The sequence below is a fragment of the Rosa rugosa genome, chromosome 3 (genome assembly GCF_958449725.1).
Source record: "Rosa rugosa chromosome 3, drRosRugo1.1, whole genome shotgun sequence".
Lineage (NCBI taxonomy): Eukaryota > Viridiplantae > Streptophyta > Magnoliopsida > Rosales > Rosaceae > Rosa > Rosa rugosa.
Window position 1 is genome coordinate 54,995,674 of NC_084822.1, and position 18,680 is coordinate 55,014,353.

General features: G+C 38.9%; 5 protein-coding genes across 5 annotated transcripts; 3 read left to right on the top strand and 2 right to left on the bottom strand.

Annotated features, from left to right (window-relative positions):
* Positions 1 to 1,801: 1,801 nt before the first annotated feature.
* On the bottom strand, positions 1,802 to 2,814 carry LOC133741400 (uncharacterized). The gene has a single exon (XM_062169305.1). The coding sequence runs from the start codon at positions 2,726 to 2,728 to the stop codon at positions 2,144 to 2,146; it is 585 nt and encodes a 194-aa protein (XP_062025289.1). The 5' UTR covers positions 2,729 to 2,814; the 3' UTR covers positions 1,802 to 2,143.
* A 4,725-nt stretch (positions 2,815 to 7,539) lies between these two features.
* LOC133736669 (lachrymatory-factor synthase-like) lies at positions 7,540 to 8,133 on the top strand. The gene has a single exon (XM_062164257.1). It carries the CDS (start codon positions 7,582 to 7,584, stop codon positions 8,062 to 8,064), a length of 483 nt encoding a protein of 160 aa, XP_062020241.1. The 5' UTR covers positions 7,540 to 7,581; the 3' UTR covers positions 8,065 to 8,133.
* Positions 8,134 to 10,382: 2,249 nt separating this feature from the next.
* On the top strand, positions 10,383 to 11,055 carry LOC133739139 (uncharacterized). The gene has a single exon (XM_062166864.1). It carries the CDS (start codon positions 10,448 to 10,450, stop codon positions 10,952 to 10,954), a length of 507 nt encoding a protein of 168 aa, XP_062022848.1. The 5' UTR covers positions 10,383 to 10,447; the 3' UTR covers positions 10,955 to 11,055.
* A 2,998-nt stretch (positions 11,056 to 14,053) lies between these two features.
* LOC133740983 (lachrymatory-factor synthase-like) lies at positions 14,054 to 15,290 on the top strand. The gene has a single exon (XM_062168914.1). The coding sequence runs from the start codon at positions 14,517 to 14,519 to the stop codon at positions 15,021 to 15,023; it is 507 nt and encodes a 168-aa protein (XP_062024898.1). The 5' UTR covers positions 14,054 to 14,516; the 3' UTR covers positions 15,024 to 15,290.
* Positions 15,291 to 15,956: 666 nt separating this feature from the next.
* Positions 15,957 to 18,680, bottom strand: LOC133738727 (uncharacterized). Its single transcript, XM_062166314.1, has 6 exons — positions 18,197 to 18,680; positions 17,878 to 17,987; positions 17,454 to 17,518; positions 17,189 to 17,278; positions 17,016 to 17,108; positions 15,957 to 16,781 (listed from the first exon to the last, which is right to left on the bottom strand). Exons 1-6 carry the CDS (start codon positions 18,556 to 18,558, stop codon positions 16,347 to 16,349), a joined length of 1,155 nt encoding a protein of 384 aa, XP_062022298.1. The 5' UTR covers positions 18,559 to 18,680; the 3' UTR covers positions 15,957 to 16,346.

Sequence of the window (18,680 nt, forward strand, 5' to 3'; positions counted from 1 at the left end):
TATCAATTTCGTTTTACCGTTTTTCCAGTCGGTAATAATACTTGAAAGTTTTCGGATCAAAAGAAAAAGAAAGCGCCGAGTATCATTTGGCATGTGGGTTTTTAACCAGGATCATTAACATGAGGACTTCACGAGGAGTTTTTAATCAATGGTTGTGAGATTCACTGTTTAACTACATTCTGGCAAACAATCGTTAGATGCATGTTTAGATATTTATAAGTAGATCATTTTTATAAATTTTCAAGGCGTTCATAATCGTGATTTATTATTTATGAATACGAAACATTCAGGTTTGACATATTTGGTAATTGTAAATAATTTGGAAGAAAATTTTCAAAAATGATTTACTCATGCATAACTAAACATCTAACGGTTGATTTACCGAAATGTAATCGAAAAGTGGGTCTCATAACTATTGATTAGAAAGTCCTCATGAAATCCTTATTTTAAGGATTCTTATTAGAAGCTATCCCATCATTTGGCCTAGTGGCATTAATATTCTCTTCATAGGTGAGAGATTGTGAGTTTGACTCACAAAAGATTATTTGTTGTGTATTATGAGTTGTTGATATAATAAAAATAAAAATAAGTCTAATGTGGAAGGCGGCAATTGAATGATAAAGATCTTGGTAAAACTCTCTTCTTTTTTCGTTATTCAATTTTCTGATTGGATGATCATAGAATCTGTTTCGATTATTTTTGTGTGCGGCATATGAATAAGTTATTTATAATACATTCTACAGCCTTTTACGAGCCAACGGTAATAACCATTTTTGCTCGTGAGTCGTGACAATGAGCTGTTCAAAACTAAAATAAATGATGAGTAGGAGCACCCTCCATGCTGTTTGGAATTTGGTGTGAGCTACAAAACTAGGTGGAGATTGCGCTGCTTGTTATTTTACCAATTTTGGGTCAATGAAATGAATGAATGGCTTAATTGACATGTGGCTTGTTATTTTACCAATTTTGCGTTGCCATGTGGTTTCAAATCTTTTCTGCTCATCTAACCTACAAACTCTACAATTTTGATGTTCCAATTTTCGAGAAACATCCATCCATTTGAATGTCGATGCATTTAGTGAAGGCCCATTGACTTAGTCCATAGTGTAGAATTCTAAGCTTCAAAATTTGTTGGCCATTCAGGCCCAACAGAAACAATCCTTTTTTATAAAGATCGGATCCATTTATAATCAGAAGACATGGCATTTTATTGGATTCGACTTTTGGGATTGATTCTATGATGATTAGAAGTGCCTTTGAATTCGTAAAAAAATATTATAAATCATAATGCGTCTTGAAGAAGCACTTAGTTTTCCTTGTAAAAAAATTGTTTTTCTCAAATTTGAAAAATGTTTTTAGATCGCACTTTCAGACAAGCTATTATCATGAGTATATTAATCTCAATCATTCAATCAGTGACTAGTGAATACTGTGGGCTGTCAATTCTGGTTGGATTTTTATCAACTCTAACCGATTATATTTGATCCATGAAATTAACGAGTTATCAATTATAATATCGTACTAATCGGTGAAATTATACTCTTCTAACTTGCAACCATATTCTGATCAAAATTAGATCCATTCACAAGTCTATTCTCAATAATCAAGCTCGTAATTACTTAAGAACGAACCGTTGCCAACCAAAGTGCAGTTTCTACTTTTATAATGTCCCCTTCACTGTTAAATTATTCTCAAGAGTCCCAAAAGAAATTGCGGATTAAAGCAAAGAAGAAAGAATATTCCAAATTTCCAATCCAATTGCAATTTACACGCCATAGGAATTTTGAAGTGTGAAGGTGCTTTATACCACATTTCTTTTGTGAACCAGAAACCTCATTAGAAAAAGAAAAGTCTTAGTTATACATAAATAAGATAACATATTAAACATTAATTCTCAAGAATTCCTGCTATATTTCATATTCCATGCAAGGGAATCCTGATGCCTCTAAGTTTTTACTGTACGCGAGCAGTACAATACTAGAAAAGTAAAAAGTGAAAACTAGGATCTTCTTCTCATGATGCATGCATGCATGGATACATGGTTAAGATTCACTACGTCGTCCCGGCCGGAGTACGTTCCACATACTAAAAACCCTAACTTCGATCACGTCTCACGAGCCTGTACGTACTGACGCGTCATCAGCTAATAGCATCGATCTGCTACCATATTCCACTTTTGCAACATTAGATCCCGATAAAACTTGTCGATGAATTCCTGCGCTGCCTTGTCCACATGCCACTCCTCCTCCTCCTCTTCTTCACTGGTGTTCAACGGAAATAACGGCTCCCACTCCGTTATCCTAACCCTCCTCACCCTCGGCCTCCGCCGCAGCGGCTCCACCACGTCACCGCCGCAGAAGGACACATTCTTACTCCCCAAAACGTCCTCGCACATCATCGGCACGTAAACGGACCGCCGCGAGTGCTGGTGATGATAACGGCCGTTGTAGTAGTTGGTGTTGTTGCGCTTGCTGCTGGTAAGGTGGCCGGGTGTGCGCGACCGTTGGTGGTGCGGTGGGCTGCTGCTGCAGCTGAACTCGTACTCCATGGGGTACACGAATGACACGTGCACGTCGTCGAGTGAGCGGCAGCGGACTGAGTCGAGGGTGGTGTGGTGGCGGAGCATGAAGTCGTTTACCGACTTGCCTAGGATCTTGCCACGTTTCTTCATTAGACGTAACATGTTGCTTAGCTTCTTTGCTATCTCTGGTGTGGTAGTAGATTCCATTTTTGAGCTTATAGAGAGTATAACTCAAAGGCTATCAGGCTAAACAACTTGGAGATTTAAGAGAGGGAGAGATAAAGATCACAGAGTTTATGAAACTAGAGAGGAGTTTGAAGCTAGCTAGTTGTTGGAACCATTTTAAAGGGTAGAAATGATGGGGCCCATATTTTTATTGGGCTTTTCTTTGTTGTGGGCTAAAGGTTAAAGACTATTTCTTTAATAATGTTTTTTCTTGTTAAACAAGTTTATAATCAGTGTTGATAAGTATTGCATATACCATGTGTAATGATTACTTTTGTTTTGTGCTGTTTCTTTTATTTTTTAAATTATTTTCCAAACCATTCCTACTGGGGTTTCTTCTTTGTTAATTTGCATATGTTGTCCCTACAAAACAAGGGTGCTTCAGTTGAAGGTTTAAATTCTTTTCACAAAGGCTAGGTCCCAAAACCATCGAACAGCGCCATGAATTTTCAATCTTTGCGCTTTCATGTCAAAAATTCATGTTACAAAAAATTTAGACCATTTCTCGATAAGTGTCATATTTGTGCAAGAATCATTCTAATCTTAAACCCTTCACTTCATATATATTTGATAAAACGAGAGTATTGCTTTAAGCGAGGATCATATATTTTCCTATGAGGAGAGTGAAATAAGTCAATAAATTAAAAGCTAATTAGACAAATAATAATGGACTAATAATGGTGGAGATAAAGGAGTGTAGAAAGTGATAAATGAATGGCTACCCGTTTTGTGGAAACTTTAGTTGGGTGTAAGCCTACCTTTAGCCCTACATTATCCCATACTTTGAAATTTATAAATGAAAATGTTTAAGGCAAATCGAAATACTTTAACTATTTTATTGGAGTGTTGGATATCATAATGATGATAGCTAGTAAGTAGCTAGGATCCTATGTAAAATGTTAAGATCAGGGTCAAGAATAGAGTTCTTGGAATATTTATCATTTTGGGGTTGAGTAGGCATACAATATTTTTGGGTTTTCTTGTTGCCACAAATTCATCTGGATGAATATTCCTAGCTGTGGTAGGTTAATTTGAAATGGTATGGTGGTCTTTGTAATTTTGGTTAGGTGAAATTTTACTTTAATTTTATGAGTTGTGTGTATGATGTAACCAACGCAGTAACTCTATTAGTTAATTACACATCAACTTCTTCCATATGATACATCAATGATGTTGGTCTAGCTTTAAGGGGATGCAATTATTAGATGCATATATGCCTAAAGACTTGTGAGATGAGAAACCTCAGACTCTTAACTAGGCAACAATTAAACAATAACGTGATCTGGATGATCAGTTACAAATTGGGGAAGTTCAAAGATTCAAACCTTGTGTACTTGATTTCAACTACTTTCTTCTTCTTCCTATAGGTTTGGTCATGATCATGGAATAAATGATACTTTTATGAAGATGCTTTAACACCCAACTGTTTTTCCAACTATCTCTGTCAATATGTAGCTGTATAAAACCTACCCCATGTAAGAAAGTCGAAAGATCTGTGAGTAAAAAGCCGGATTTTATAACATCAAATCCAAACACTAGAGCAATCACAACTTCACGACAGTTGATTTGAGCTTATTCTATTTAGAATGGAAAAGAAAAAGAAAAAGTTTGCCTCCAATTTTTTTTTTAAGGTAAAGAGTTCATAAATTAATTAATATAAATTAATATAACTCTTGATCATGGTCAAATAATAGTACAAAAGACTACTCCAAATAGATATTATAAGCACCGAGTAGTCTATGCTAACAAAATCAACTCGCCTTGTAAGCAATATGGTCTATCTAACCCTACTACGCCAAGCACCATTGTGGTACAAAAGAGCCAAATACTTCTACGAAGGCTTTTAGAGAAGCTTCTACTACCGTAGACAAAAATCTAACTAACCAACTAGGCTAAAAATCCAATGGCCCAAGACCTAAGACCAAGCCCAAAGGCCGAGTCCCAGGCAAAACCCAAGCACGCAGGAGGATGAAAACCCTACACCTCCGCTAATCCATCTCCACCACCGCCACCAGGCTTTCCGATGGCTGGCCTTTCCAGCACTCCATCGAGGCCGGAACCAAAGAGCAGTTCCGTTGCCTCCCTTTTGCAACACAACGGGCAACGAGATCGCCAATCACACCAAATCACTGCGCCGCCAACAAGTTGCAGCACCACCCGATTCACTTACCTTGAATCCGCCTCCCCCAAACCCGAAGCCTTCTACAACCAGCACCGGATGATTACACAGACCCGTTACCTCTTCTAATTGCCGCAGATAACACTCGACCCAGAAAAGTGATCCCCAAGAAAGAGATCCCCTCGCAACTCCGTCAGCCCCACTCGACCTAGAAGAGGCTCGCTCCTCCCGCAAGATTCTCGACGTCCGGCGTCGTTGAACGCAACGGCAGTGAGGCGCCACTGCTGGACTCGAAACCTAGGGTTTAGGTTTCGGCGAGAATAAAGATTTAAAACTTATGGACTATTTTAGTTTATTTCTGTAATTTCCTTGTTTGCCGCCAATTGTAATTAATTAAGTATGAAAAAGCTGCTTTAATTTATATTCTTTAGCTTCTAGATTTTATTACAAATTCTTCACCAATAACCAAAATTCTATCATTTTTTTTTTGAAAGTTGTTTCAAGGATACGATAAATTATTACTTATGTCATGAACTTATGGATATGATACATATATATCATATTATTTTTCTCCTTCTTCAACATTTTTTTGACTGGATCCAAAAACTCATCTAAATTTCAGATTTAATACTTGGTACGAAATAACGATCAATTTGCTATAAACGACCATTAGCAAAATGGAGAGAGAATTAAATTTGTAAAACCTCTGAAACAATAGAAAATTGTACATGCACCTCATGATTTCAAAATAACGATCAATTTGTAAACGACCATTAACAAAATGAAGAGAGAATTGAATTTGTAAAACCTTTGAAAAAATAGAAAATTGTACATGCACCTCATGATTTATACATGTTCATATATATGTAACTTTATTTCTAATGTTATGTTTTGATAGGATGAACACATATGAAGTATGAATATAGTGATACATCGACAACTCGTGTTATGCACTTATGTGAGACCATGTCCTTACAACTCGATGATGAGAACAAAAAACTATGTCCATAGTTAAGTCCCTATTAATTAGGCTGATCCCTCACCGACTATTACAAATCTTACTCTTTGTGATCATCAGGTTTGGTCTTACTTCGTGGAGTTGCAAAAAATGAAAAAATTAATGGGAAGGCAAAGTTTCTGCGAGGCTAACAAGGCTAGGGCAAATCACATATGGCCACTGTTCAAAGACTTCTTCAACTTCCAGTCTTCCATAACTGGTTACAAACCCTAGGCACTTGCTATGGGATCCACGGCACCAATGGTGAGTCCGGCTGCATCAGATTCTGCATCTGTTCCTCAATCCCATCCAACGGTGTTAGCTTTCCAAGAAGATATTGTTCGACGCTGAACGTTCGATTGTCTGAGCTACGTTGACTGTAACACCGGGTTCAAGTCGCATGCATCGACGGTTAGGATTGATGACGGTAGTTGAACCGGTGGGTCGGAGGGGTTGGTTTTGAAAAGTTCCTTATACTCCATGTCTAAGAGAATGGAGGATGCACTTGGACATTAAGTAATCGGGGTTAATTAGCTTGTAATGATCAATACAATAATAATGAATGAAACTGATGTTTGTTTTATTGCTTAGTCAAACGCACTCAAACTTAACATATGAACTAAACAAAACCAATATGGCATCTGCCAAAACAAAATAAGTAATACAATATTATTGTAGTTAATTGATGTAAACCCAATCTTTCAATATGCAAGAATGCAAATTAACGCCATTCATGATTTTTGATTAATTAATAATTCTAAAGTCAATATAAACCTTTAATGGGGACGAATGTACTTGCAGTGTATAATATTAGTTTTTTTTTTCTTTTGAGATAACATTTAAAATCTTTAGCAAACTACCAAAAAAAACTTAATAAATGATCATTTTATTATTACATCCATAAAATTTCAAATCATGCTCATAAGAACAAATTCTTACAATTCTAAAATTCAGACATGGATTTAAAGGAGCTTTTATTCATATATACCTCTAAAATTTGCATTAAATTTTTTTTTTAAGTGATAGTTGACTTTGTCATCTCATGCCAAATTACTAAAGAATGACATAAAATAAGGAAAAAAAAAATCTCTTCTTACCTCTACGAACATTAGTAGTCTTCAATGAAAGTTGATTTGCTCATCTTCTTCAGGTTTTACCATAAATCCTCAATTCACAGCTCTAGCCGATCTCCGTATTTTTTTATCAAATGAAGAGAAAGAAACTACATCAGAGAGAGAGGAAACCCCTGTTTTGGGGTTAGTCCACCTATATATAGTGGCATCACAGTCATTTTTACAAAAAATGTTTTAATTCGTAATTACACATACAAAATTAGGGATTAAGCCTGCTCCATTCTCCTTGAGCATAAGGTTCTTGTCCTTATTTGAATGAAACTTATAAAAATTGGGTTTTATGTTTTTCTATAAAATCTTTGATTGCTTGCAAAAACTTATTTAAAAATCTAATTATTTGTAACATCTGTGAGTTGACTCAATTACTTTATAGCCTTGACCTGGTCAAAACTGCATCTTTAAGTAATAAACAAGGAAATATAAATATTTTACTGTTGAAATAGTCCTGAATAGAATGGGTGAACGAGTACAACCAATATATATAGAGGATGTGTTTTGGGTTGTAATGAGAATTCAAAGCCTAGATAGAAATCTATATTTTTCATGCATGTTAGTACCTTGATTTCTAATTTGTATTTCCTTCTCTATGGAAGAACAAGCACAGCCCAAATGGCGAGGCAAGTCCTCTGCTGAGGTGAATGGCCATGCAGCACAAGAGGTGTGGCCTCTCTTGGCTGATTTCTGCAACCTACACAAAGTATTCCCCAAAGTCGAGACATGTTACCAACTAGAGGGAATCGCCGGCCAAACTGGTCTAGTTCGATACTGCGCCGGATTTGCGAGCAATCGTGACGAGTCGACCATCAAGTGGGCCAAAGAGAGGCTACTGATGATCGACCCAATCAAACGGTGCTTAAGCTACGAGGTCATTGATAGTAACATGGGGTTTAAGTCATACGTAGCAATAATGCATGTAGTTCCGATAAACGGCGATGGTTCCATGATCGAGTGGTCATTTGTTTGTGATCCGACCGAGGGCAGGAAAATGGAAGACGTTCAATCCTTTGGTGAATCTTCTCTTCAATCTATAGCAAAGAAGATCGAGCATGTTCTTACCATTTTAAAGTAATCTGGGGTTCACATCCAAAACCAATTGGCAATGGATGGAGTAGCCCAAACCCTTATAAACTCATAAGCAAAGTTATATTTTTCCAATGTGGGAGTTATATTTTATCACATTCTCAACAGAACCAAGTAATTATTTTGTGTTACTTGTAAATATCGTTATATTTCTATATTGTGTATTTTCACGATCGTAAGTTTACCTCTAGCAGTCTAGCTATTAGTCTACTCTATATATCAGTAAAGTGAATGATATAGTTTGATATTCGAAAAGGACCCATGTGCCATGAGACTGGAAAATGGAAGACGTTCAATCCTTTAGTGAATCTTCCCATGTGCCATGTTCTTACCATTTGAACTAATTAATTATTGGGCTAACTACTGTTTAGTCCTTAAAGTATGTCTTAGTCCTCGTTTCAGTCCCTACATTTCTAATTTAATCCCAAAAGTCCCTGAACTCACAATTTTTAATCCAACCGGTCCATTCCCTCCATTCCTCCTGTTGCTCGATGACATGTCAGTTATGTACTTGCCAGCTCAGCGCCACGTAAGACACCGATTGTGTAAAGTGACGAAAATACCCATGGCCTCAGTTTCTTCCAAAATTTGACTACAAACACTCAAAGCAAATCAAACCTGAGAGGGATTTCCTCAATTCAAACTAGACCAGCCAAATCAAACCCAACCAACACAAAAAACCAAAAAAAAGAAAAAAAAGAAGAAGAAAACCAGAGGAGTTGTGAAAGCTTACGATGGGAGTGTCCTTGCTGAGGTGAGGCAGAGGGTCGGAGATGCTAATGTGGAGGGGGGCGAGCGGAGCTCTCATGACTCCAAGCAAGAGTCTCAGATTAGACCTTCGGTTGTTCTGCGCCATCGAACTCACCTAAAGAGTCCGGGAGAGCGCGCATCCACTAGCCCAGACTCGACCCGACCAACTTCGACACCCAGATTTCCCCGCCGTCCTGATGCGGACCCTCCATGACCGGCCTGAGGCTCCCAGATCTCCCGATCAACAGCTCCGGTTGTGCGACAAGCTGGCCGTGGCCGCTACCGTCATGGTGGCTGTGCTGCTTCTTCTGGCGGAGCAGACCCGACATGGGGGAGCCAGAGCAGACGGGGCTGGTGGCGCAGGAGCGAGAGGGGCTGAGGCCGCGAACCACCTCTTCTTTAAGAGCAGAGAAGAACCCTTGCTTCTTCTCCATTTCTGGAGAGTCAGTTTCAGACTTTAGCCTGATTCTTTCCTCCTGACCCGGTTTCTTGGTTGAAAGGGGAGATGGATTTGTGAGAGGAGAGGGTGTAGGATGTATTGTTCAAATAAGTGATACCCAATGTTGGGTGGTTATGAAGGCCAGCGAAGGAGGCAGAGGTCGTGGGTGCCCAGAGAAAATGTCTGGGTGTTCACCGCGATGGCGCGTGGGCTATTTTTGGGCATCGCCTGATGACGGAGAGGCTGCCAGTGGATCGTCGGAGGCCCCTGAGCACAATGGTGGTGGAGGTGAGGCACGACGGTGCCAGATATCCACTGGTGGAGGAGAAAGAGAAACCCATATCTATTTTCTCTCTCCTCAAGTTCTCTCACGCTAGGTCTGAAACTATTGTAATAGAGGCCATGGGCATTTTCGTCACTTTACACATCGGTGTCTTACGTGGCGCTGAGCTGGCAAGTACATAACTGACACATCATCGAGCAACCGGAGGAAATGGAGGGAATGGACCAGTTGGATTGAAAATTGTGAGTTCAGGGACTTTTGAGATTAAATTAGAAAGACAGGGACTGAAACGAGGACGAATGCATACTTCAGGGACTAAACAGTAGTCTTAATTATTTGATATTACTTATACTGTATATATCGTTATATTTTTATATTGTGTATTTTCACGAATGTAAGTTTGCCTCTAGCTATTAGTCTACTCTATATATCAGTAAAGTGAATAATATAGTTTGATATTCGAAAAACACGCACGTGCCATGACACTGGGAAAACGGAGTGAAATTGATTACTGGAATCCTTCTGTTACAAGAATCCTCAACTTACAACCTGTAATGTAGACCATCCATGGTGCACCATTAGCATATCTGATCGGAGAAATTATTGCAGAGTTTTGTTTCATTTCTTTTCCTAACATGTAATCAGTTGACTCAGATCAATAACTAAACAACATTGTTGGTTCCCACGTATTAAAATGCATGTATTTTGGCATTTTCGGAAGGAATGAGTATCAAACCATCCAAAGTGCCCCGCTAGCACATTATACGTACAGGATGAGGTTGTTTTTGTAAATCCAATATCGCTAGCTCTTTAGCCAAAGCATATATGAAGAACCTTTATGTGGTTGCAATTAGATAGCTAGCCTTCTCCCTTTCACATTTCTCTCTGTGCATCTTTCTAATGAGATCAGAAGGTCAAGCACAGCCGAAATGGGAAGGCAAAACCTCAGCCGAGCTCAAAAGCTCACCAGCACAACAGGTCTGGCCTTTCCTAGCCGATTTCTGCAACGTACAAGAAGTCTTACCAGGCCTTGAAACTTGCTACCAAGTCGAGGGAGTCCCCGGCCAGCCGGGCCTGATCCGCTACTGCGCCGGACCGGCTACCGATAACGACGAGACCACCGTTAAGTGGGCCAGAGAGAAGCTGACCGCGATTGATCCGATCAAACGGTGCTTCAGCTACGAGATCGTTGAGAGTAACATAGGGTTCAAGTCGTATGTTGGAACCATACAAGTGGTTCCGGTGATAAACGACGATGAAGGGTGCATGATCGAGTGGTCGTTTGTTTGTGATCCGAACGAAGGGTGGCGATTGGAGGACTTCCAGTCTTATTTGGAGTCTTCTCTACAAGGGATGGCAAAGAAGATTGAGGATGCTCTTCTGTCTAGTACTAGTGCTACCGTGTGATGATTTACATTTTCTTGCTAGTTGTATTGTTGTCTCTGTAATGATTCTAAGAGCACTGTCTCTGATCTGAACGTTTCGTATCAAGTTCTCTTTTACTTGGCCGTTTGCTTGTTCCAATTTTCATCGAAATGCTAGACTGATGAGAAAAGAATCCAATGCTATATATGCTAGCCAAGCATCCAATAGACTATTGACCTTTTGAGTTCGTGCTGACATACAACTCTATTTAATTTAGAGAAGTTTTTCATCCCAACAGAAAACAGTATTAGAGAAGTTTTTGTATTCATTTACTCAGTATGCATAACTGGTCAGTTAGTAAAAAGGCACTGCCATTGATCATAACGCCAGTTTACTTTGGTACCCAATTATCATGTTCCAAATTATCAATTTACTCCTTCAAATCTGTGCTTAAAACGCTTAAGGCGCCGTTTGACTATCCTCAAGTTGGAAGGGTTCGGAAGTTGGTAGGATGTTGGAGTGTGTGGATTGAGTATTCGCGGATGAATATGACATTACCCTAAACTCTTGTGAAAAGCAATTCACTCTAATCTTTTCTGGAACTATACATAAACATGGCGTTCAAGGTACCATGTAATTCAAACCTGTTTGTGAACAAAAATCCAACGATGTGATAGTTTGGTGTTTTCCTTCACAGATTATTGAAAGAAGCCGCGGACCACATATACAAGACTACTCTGCGCCAACAGTCTGTGTAGTTAGCATACAGGCATCTCCGCATCTATCGATATCGTCAATTAGGAAGCCAAAAAACAGAAAAGGCCGGATTGGTAGCCTAGGTGATGAAACCCACTAATTAAGTTCAGCCATTTCATGGTTGGGCGTTGATCTATTATCTATAACGAGAATTTCAAAATACAAGAACAAAATCAAGTATGTGTTAAAGACACATACTTAGAAGATGAATATATTAATGTTCGCTAGGACTTGCACTTTTCTAAAGACACCTATATATCATCATCGATCTTCACATCGGCAGGAGCTCCTAAATGAAAGTGACACACCATTTTTGCCGTTCACAAGCTATACCCTATCAACATTTCAGTCTATAAAATACAAGTTTTCATAATGAGGATGATGATGTGAGCAAACCACATACATTTCAAACAACTTTTTAACATCTAAAAGGACGTGCATGTATACGGCCTAACTGCTTCAAAACTCCCCAATTCTTCTTCTTCTTCTTCTTTTTTTGGCCCAAATGGGGTGAGGCAAATTGCGTGTGCAAAGTTGGTAACGTCTTCAAGGCCAGCACCTAATCGCTTCCATCCTGTCGATGTCGATTATATCTTGAGCAATCTCTTCAAGTGTAGGCTCAAACAGGAGATCGTGCAAGAAACCATCATAGAGCTCTATGTATTTGAACTCAGGCGCTGTCTCTCTGTACAGATCCTGAGAGGCTAGAGGATCCATGAATCTATCAGCAGTCCTATTAAGAACAAAGAAGGATACAGTTTGTACTTAAAGTTTCTCGTCAAGTAAGCAGAGATATGCAATATATATATATGTGTGTGCGTGCCCGTTTTAAAGAGGATTTCATTATTATTATTTTTTTTTTGAATAAAGGGCTGGTGCGGCTGCCCTCAAGCCTTGATTAATGAAACTGTCGAATACAAGGGGGGGACATTGAGCCTAAACCCCTGATTACAATAAGCATCTAGAGTTTTTTCCGAAATAATATCAGAAATCTCTACAGGAGACTTGTATTCTAACAAGCACCAACTAGCAAAGAGTGCACAATTAGCTACTCTATTTGCTTTAACAAGCACCAACTAGCAAAGAGAGGATTTCATTACTTTAAGAATTTGAGGATTTTTCATATTTTACACTCAGATATGACCAAATTCAATGATTACAATCGTTGATCATTTAGATTCATTGCAATTATTATGTCTACAAAAAGTAACCAAATCCATAATCATTTTATCATTCAAAATTGTGTGAACAAATATAGTTCGTTAGATAAATTGAAACTAATATTGTGCTAATCAAATTGTTAAACGTTTCTGATTTGGCTAATTTTTTATAGGATTCATATGTGTGTGTGTATCTAGAGAATGAATAGTTTAGATTATCAAACTACATGCTAAAAATAAAAACATCCTCACATTTCAAATTCAAGGAGATCCTATCTAAATCCTCTCTCTCTCTCTCTCTCTATATATATATATATCTATACTATTATTAAGAGAAGAGGTTTTGTTAGCCAAAATCTAAAATTTTGACAGAATTAAGCCTAGAAGATTAATAAACTTTGAGAATTAATTAAATCACAAGGATAATTAAGACATTTACAAAATGTATTTTTATTAAAAAAAAATTTAAAAATACCCACAACCCACTTTTTTCTCTCCCATTTTCTTTTCTCTACAATAACCAACTCTTTTCTTTTTTATTTTCTGAAAAAAAAAAATTAATAACTTGCACATGCAGAGCATGTATGGAGAAATGTTAGTATATACTAGTCTGCAATCACATGCTCCACCAAGTAAGAAAAATTTTAATTGTAAAAAAAAAAGTTATCTGCAAAAGAAAATAGATTTAGTGGGTAGTTATTGCAGAGAGAAAATAGTGGGAGAGAAAATGGGAGGTTGTGGGATAATTTCTTTTCAATTTTCTTAATAAAATTTATTTTATAATTGTCCTATTTACCCTAGTGATTTAATTTGTTGTCAAAGTTTTTTAATCTTTCAGGGTTAAATCTGTCAAAATTTTCAGTTTTGGCTAACAAAGCCTCTTCTCTTAATAATAGTATAGATATATATATATGAAGTGAATAATATAGTTTGATATTTGAGAAGGACGCATGTGCCATGTGTTAAGTGTATGGGATTGGACACTAAGCATAATCCTAATTTAGGATTGAAATCTGATATCAGCATACCAGCAATCCTAGCAAACATACAAGCGAAGCAATTCTACACTCTGCTCACAAGCATGCTGGTCCATCCTTATGCTACGAGCCAAGACAAATCTGGAGCAAATGAATCAAGACAAAAATCTTGTCTCCCACACCTTGTTTGGCATCTCTATGCTTGTAGTAGTTTAAATATGTGTTCTTCTTTATAATCAATGATTTAATTCAATCAAGCAATTTCATTTCTCTTCACCAAGAGACCAGGAAAATGGAGTGAATTCGAAATTGATTAATGGAACACAAGAATCCTTAACTTACAACCTGTAATGTAGACCATCCATGGTGCAGGATTAGCATATCTGATATGTGAAATTATTGCATAGTTTAATTTCATTTCCTTTCCAAAAACATGTGATCAGTTGACTCGGATCAATTGTTAATTGTTTCACATATCAAAATGCATATATTTTGGCATTTTCGGAAGAAATGAGTATCAAATGATTCCTTCTGGAAATGCCATGTATACTTATACAGGATAATCCGATAATGTTGTTTTTGTAAATCCAATATCGCTTGCTCTTTGGCCTTTTAGCTAGCATATATGAAGAAGCTTTATGTGGTTGCAATGAGCTAGATAGCCTTCTCCCTTTCACAGTTCTTTCTCTTACTTCTCTCTGCATCTTTCTCATGGCATCAGAGGTTCAAGCACAGCCGAAATGGGAAGGTAAAACCTCAGCCGAGCTCAAAAGCTCACCAGCACAACAGGTCTGGCCTTTCCTTGCCGATTTCTGCAACTTACACAAAGTCTTCCCAGGCCTTGAAACTTGCTACCAAGTCGAGGGAGTCCCCGGCCAGCCGGGCCTGATCCGCTGCTGCGCCGGACCGGCTACTAATAACGACGAGAGCACCGTAATGTGGGCCAAAGAGAAGCTGATCGCGGTTGATCCGATCAAACGTTGCTTCAGCTACGAGATGCTTGAGAATAACAAGGGGTATAAGTCGTATGTTGCAACCATGCAACTGGTTCCGGTGATGAACGACGATGAAGGGTGCATGATCGAGTGGTCGTTTGTTTCTGATCCGGTCGAAGGGTGGGGATTGGAGGACTTTCAGTCTTATCGTGAGTCGGGTCTACAAGGGATGGCAAAGAAGATTGAGGATGCTCTTCAGTCTAGTACTAGTGCTACCGTGTGATGATTTACGTTGTGTTCTTGCTCATTATATTGTTGTGGTCTCTGTAATGATTCTAAGACCAGAATGTTGTACTTGATAAGTCTTTTAATTGTTAATTGTTTTGAATAACTATTCTACGAGGAGTTTGTTGGTGTTTACCAAGTCTTTAGGGAAATCCCATGAACTCAGGATTTGTTAGTCATGGGGTTCCAATATATTGCTTTCATATTGTTTAGTTTCTCTGACAATCTATGTCTCCGATCTGAACGTTTCGTATCAAGTTCTCTTTTACTTGGTCGTTTGCTCCTTCCAATTTTCATCGAAATGGTAGACCAATGAGATTATGCTAGCTAAGAATCCTATGCTATTTGACGATTGACTTTTTGAGTTTTGTGCTGATGACTCATGAGTCGTGACCCCACCCCCCCCCCCCCCATTGGTTCACCAAAACTGATAAGCAATAAATTACTGCCTTCAACTTTGTGCTTAAAGCTTGCCTTCTTTCGATTGCATACCAGATGGTTAAGGCGCCGTTTTACTGTCCTTAAAGTCCTTTTCAAAAGAGTTGGTGTGGTCACTAATCACTACGGTGTTGGAGTGAGTGGATTGTAATAATTTCACAGTCGCGGATGAAAATAACATTACTCCAAACTGTATTGTGAATAACTTGTTTATACCATGTACGTATGGCGGTATGGTCCACAAACACCGGAAGAACACGGCAACCGGCCACCATGTACGTATGGTATACAATCTAATTCTTTCCTAGTTTCCTGTACCATGCAAACGCTAACCTCTTTGTGAACAAAAATCCATCTATGTGATAGTTTGATGTACAAGAGTACTCTGCGCCCACGGTACGTGTGGTTAGCATACAGGCATCTATTGTTATCGTCAATTAGAACAAGGATTGCACAAGCCAAAATACAGAAAAGGATTGATGCAACACACTAATTAATTAAGTTCAGCTATGTGGTTGTCATTGATGTATTATATATAACGAGAAACTCAAAATACAAGAACAAAATCAAGAATGTGCTATGTGCTAGGAACCTTGGAAGTTGAATTTACTGTTCGAGAGGACTTTCACTTTTCTAAAGACACCTAACATCATCTTCACATCGGCAGGAGGTCCCAAATAAAAGTGACAAACCATTTTGCCGATCACAAGCTATACCCTATAAACATTTCAGTCATCAAATACAAGTTTTGATGATGATGATGAGCAAACCACGTACATTTCAAACAACTTATTAAAATAAAAAAGGACATGCGTGTATATGGCCTAAAAAACTCCCCGATTTTTTTCTTTTTTTTGGGCAAAAATGGGGTGGGGCAAATAACTTATGCAAAGTTGGTAACGTCTTCAAGGCCAGCACCTAATCGCTTCTCCATCCAGTCAATTATATCCTGCGCAATCTCTTCGCGTTCAGGCTCAAACAGGAGATCGTGCAAGAAACCATCATAGAGCTTTATGTCTTTGAACTCAGACGCTGCCTCTGTGTACAGATCCTGAGAGGCCAGAGGATCCGTGACTCTATCAGCAGTCCCATGAAGAACAAAGAAGGGTACAGTCACAAACTTAAAGTTTCTCGTCAAGTGAGCAGAGATACGCAATATCTCATAGCCTGTTCTGACCCTTATTGGCCCTGTATAGACCAGGGGATCGGAATACTTGGCTACCAGTGCTGCAGGATCTCTAGATACTGGAATTCCCCTTTTGTTTGCACCTTTAAACTGGAACTTGGGAGCGACCAAAGAAACAAGTGGAGCCACAGCCTAGACCAAGACGTCAGAAAAAATATTCTTAAAATGTGACCAACCATGAATCCAATAAGTAAAGCTCAACATGCAATCAACATCAGTTAACACTTAACACTTGTACCACCCAAAACAAGCTGATGGACTGACAGAGCTCAAAGGAGTTCTTAAGGGAAGGATAAACTTGCCTAAAAGTTGAAGCATTCAACATACAGTTAATGTAATCTGGAAGGAAGGAAGTGAAGACCTTACCCCAACAATTGGATGTGCTGGCTTAACACGCAAAGCTGGTGAGGTCAGTATTATACCTTCCACCTTTTCTTCAATTTTAGCATAGGTTGCCGCCTACACAAAAGTTCGACAATTTAGATTTTTTAATACAAAGATTAATTAAGCCAAACATAATAGATCTTTCAATGACTTACCTTCAAAACCACAGCTCCTCCAGTTGAGTGACCAAAGAGGAAGCACGGTGCTCCAGGGTTCTCTAATCTAATCTTTTCCAAGAAATCCCCCTATAAAACAGAAACCTCAAAACTGTTAAAACTTTAAGCTTATCACATATGTAGTTGAATGATGCAACCTACATAGAGAATCACAAATACTCCAAATTACTAAGAATGAAGGTATACCAGTGCCGGCTTAAAGATGCATGATCTGTAATAAACTGGAAATATAGATTGAACTTACAGTATCAGCAACAACATGGTCAAGTGAAGGAACATAGCCATGCAATCCATCACTGCCACCATGACCTGCCACAAAGGAACAAGAAAACACTATAAATACAGTTCTAAGTTCTAACAACTTACGAAATCCTTTAGTATAAAAAATAACTCATCAAGAGTAACATGGAGAATTAAGTAGCAGCGTTAGCTCATAGCATAACTGTTATTACAAGAATGACAGAAGATTACATCCTTCGTTGGCTGAGTGACAGGTTCTATTCTAGTACAGTAATTTAAAAACAGCTTGCTCATTTTTTTCGACTATTCTCAAATCCATTGAACATATATCATTAAACTACTCTCTTTCCAAAGCCAGAACATAATTGTCATTTTAAACTAAAAATTAAAAGAGCTCAAATTAACAATATCTTGAAAAAAATAGCTACCTATCCAGTCCATTGCATAAACCCCAAAGTTGCATGAGGTTAGTTGCCTCGCAAAATCAGCATATCTTCCACTGTGTTCATTCAGCCCATGTATGATGACCAAAATAGCCCTGAAATTACAATACATAACTTCTCAGAGGACCATACAGAATCAAAGAAACCGCAAGAACACCAAAAATTTTCCCCGAACAACGATTAAGAAACCCTAAATTAACAAAGACTCCGAACAGTTCGACCTGATTATTCGGTTTAATTACGCCTAAACCAGAAAGAGATACGAAAAAAGTGATACTGCGAAATTGGAAAAGAAGAGTTCTACCTTGGATTACCGGAGACCGGAAACCATGAGCGGCAGAATAAGGCGCTTTGCCTTACACCGTAGAACAAGAAGGTGTCGCGACGGAACCGGCAGTCTCCGTCTCCGGTGTGGAGTTCCTCGGCCAAAGCTCTCCGTCTGAAAGTGTCCTCCTCCTCTCTCCTCCACGCCGATTTCCGCTTCTTGGCCGTCGACTCCGTGAGCGATTCCGACAGGCAGCGGCGGCGGGGGCGGCGGAAGACGAAGAGAAGCAGCGAGAGGAAGACGGTGTGGACGAAGAGGAGGGAGGTCCTCAGGGCCTTGAGGAGCGGGATGATGCGGTTGCTCGCTCCCGAGGTCAGTTGCTCCATCTCCGCCGTCGACATGGCCGCGGAAATCGACGGTGGAGAGAGAGGAGGTGAGGCACGGCGGCGAAACGCGAAACGGGGTCGGAGAATCTAAGCGAAACGGCAGCGGAAAGATGGAAAAAAAAAAAGGGAAGGAAATG

Bases quoted from the DNA above. Each gene is read 5' to 3' on its own strand.
- LOC133741400 (XM_062169305.1), bottom strand. From the start codon at position 2,728: ATGGAATCTACTACCACACCAGAGATAGCAAAGAAGCTAAGCAACATG.
- LOC133739139 (XM_062166864.1), top strand. From the start codon at position 10,448: ATGAGATCAGAAGGTCAAGCACAGCCGAAATGGGAAGGCAAAACCTCA.
- LOC133736669 (XM_062164257.1), top strand. From the start codon at position 7,582: ATGGAAGAACAAGCACAGCCCAAATGGCGAGGCAAGTCCTCTGCTGAG.
- LOC133740983 (XM_062168914.1), top strand. From the start codon at position 14,517: ATGGCATCAGAGGTTCAAGCACAGCCGAAATGGGAAGGTAAAACCTCA.
- LOC133738727 (XM_062166314.1), bottom strand. From the start codon at position 18,558: ATGTCGACGGCGGAGATGGAGCAACTGACCTCGGGAGCGAGCAACCGC. The intron at 17,988-18,196 runs GTAGAACTCTTC...TTGTAATTTCAG, and splicing joins CCGGTCTCCGGTAATCCAAG to GGCTATTTTGGTCATCATAC. The intron at 16,782-17,015 runs GTAAGGTCTTCA...GTCTTGGTCTAG, and splicing joins CAGCACATCCAATTGTTGGG to GCTGTGGCTCCACTTGTTTC.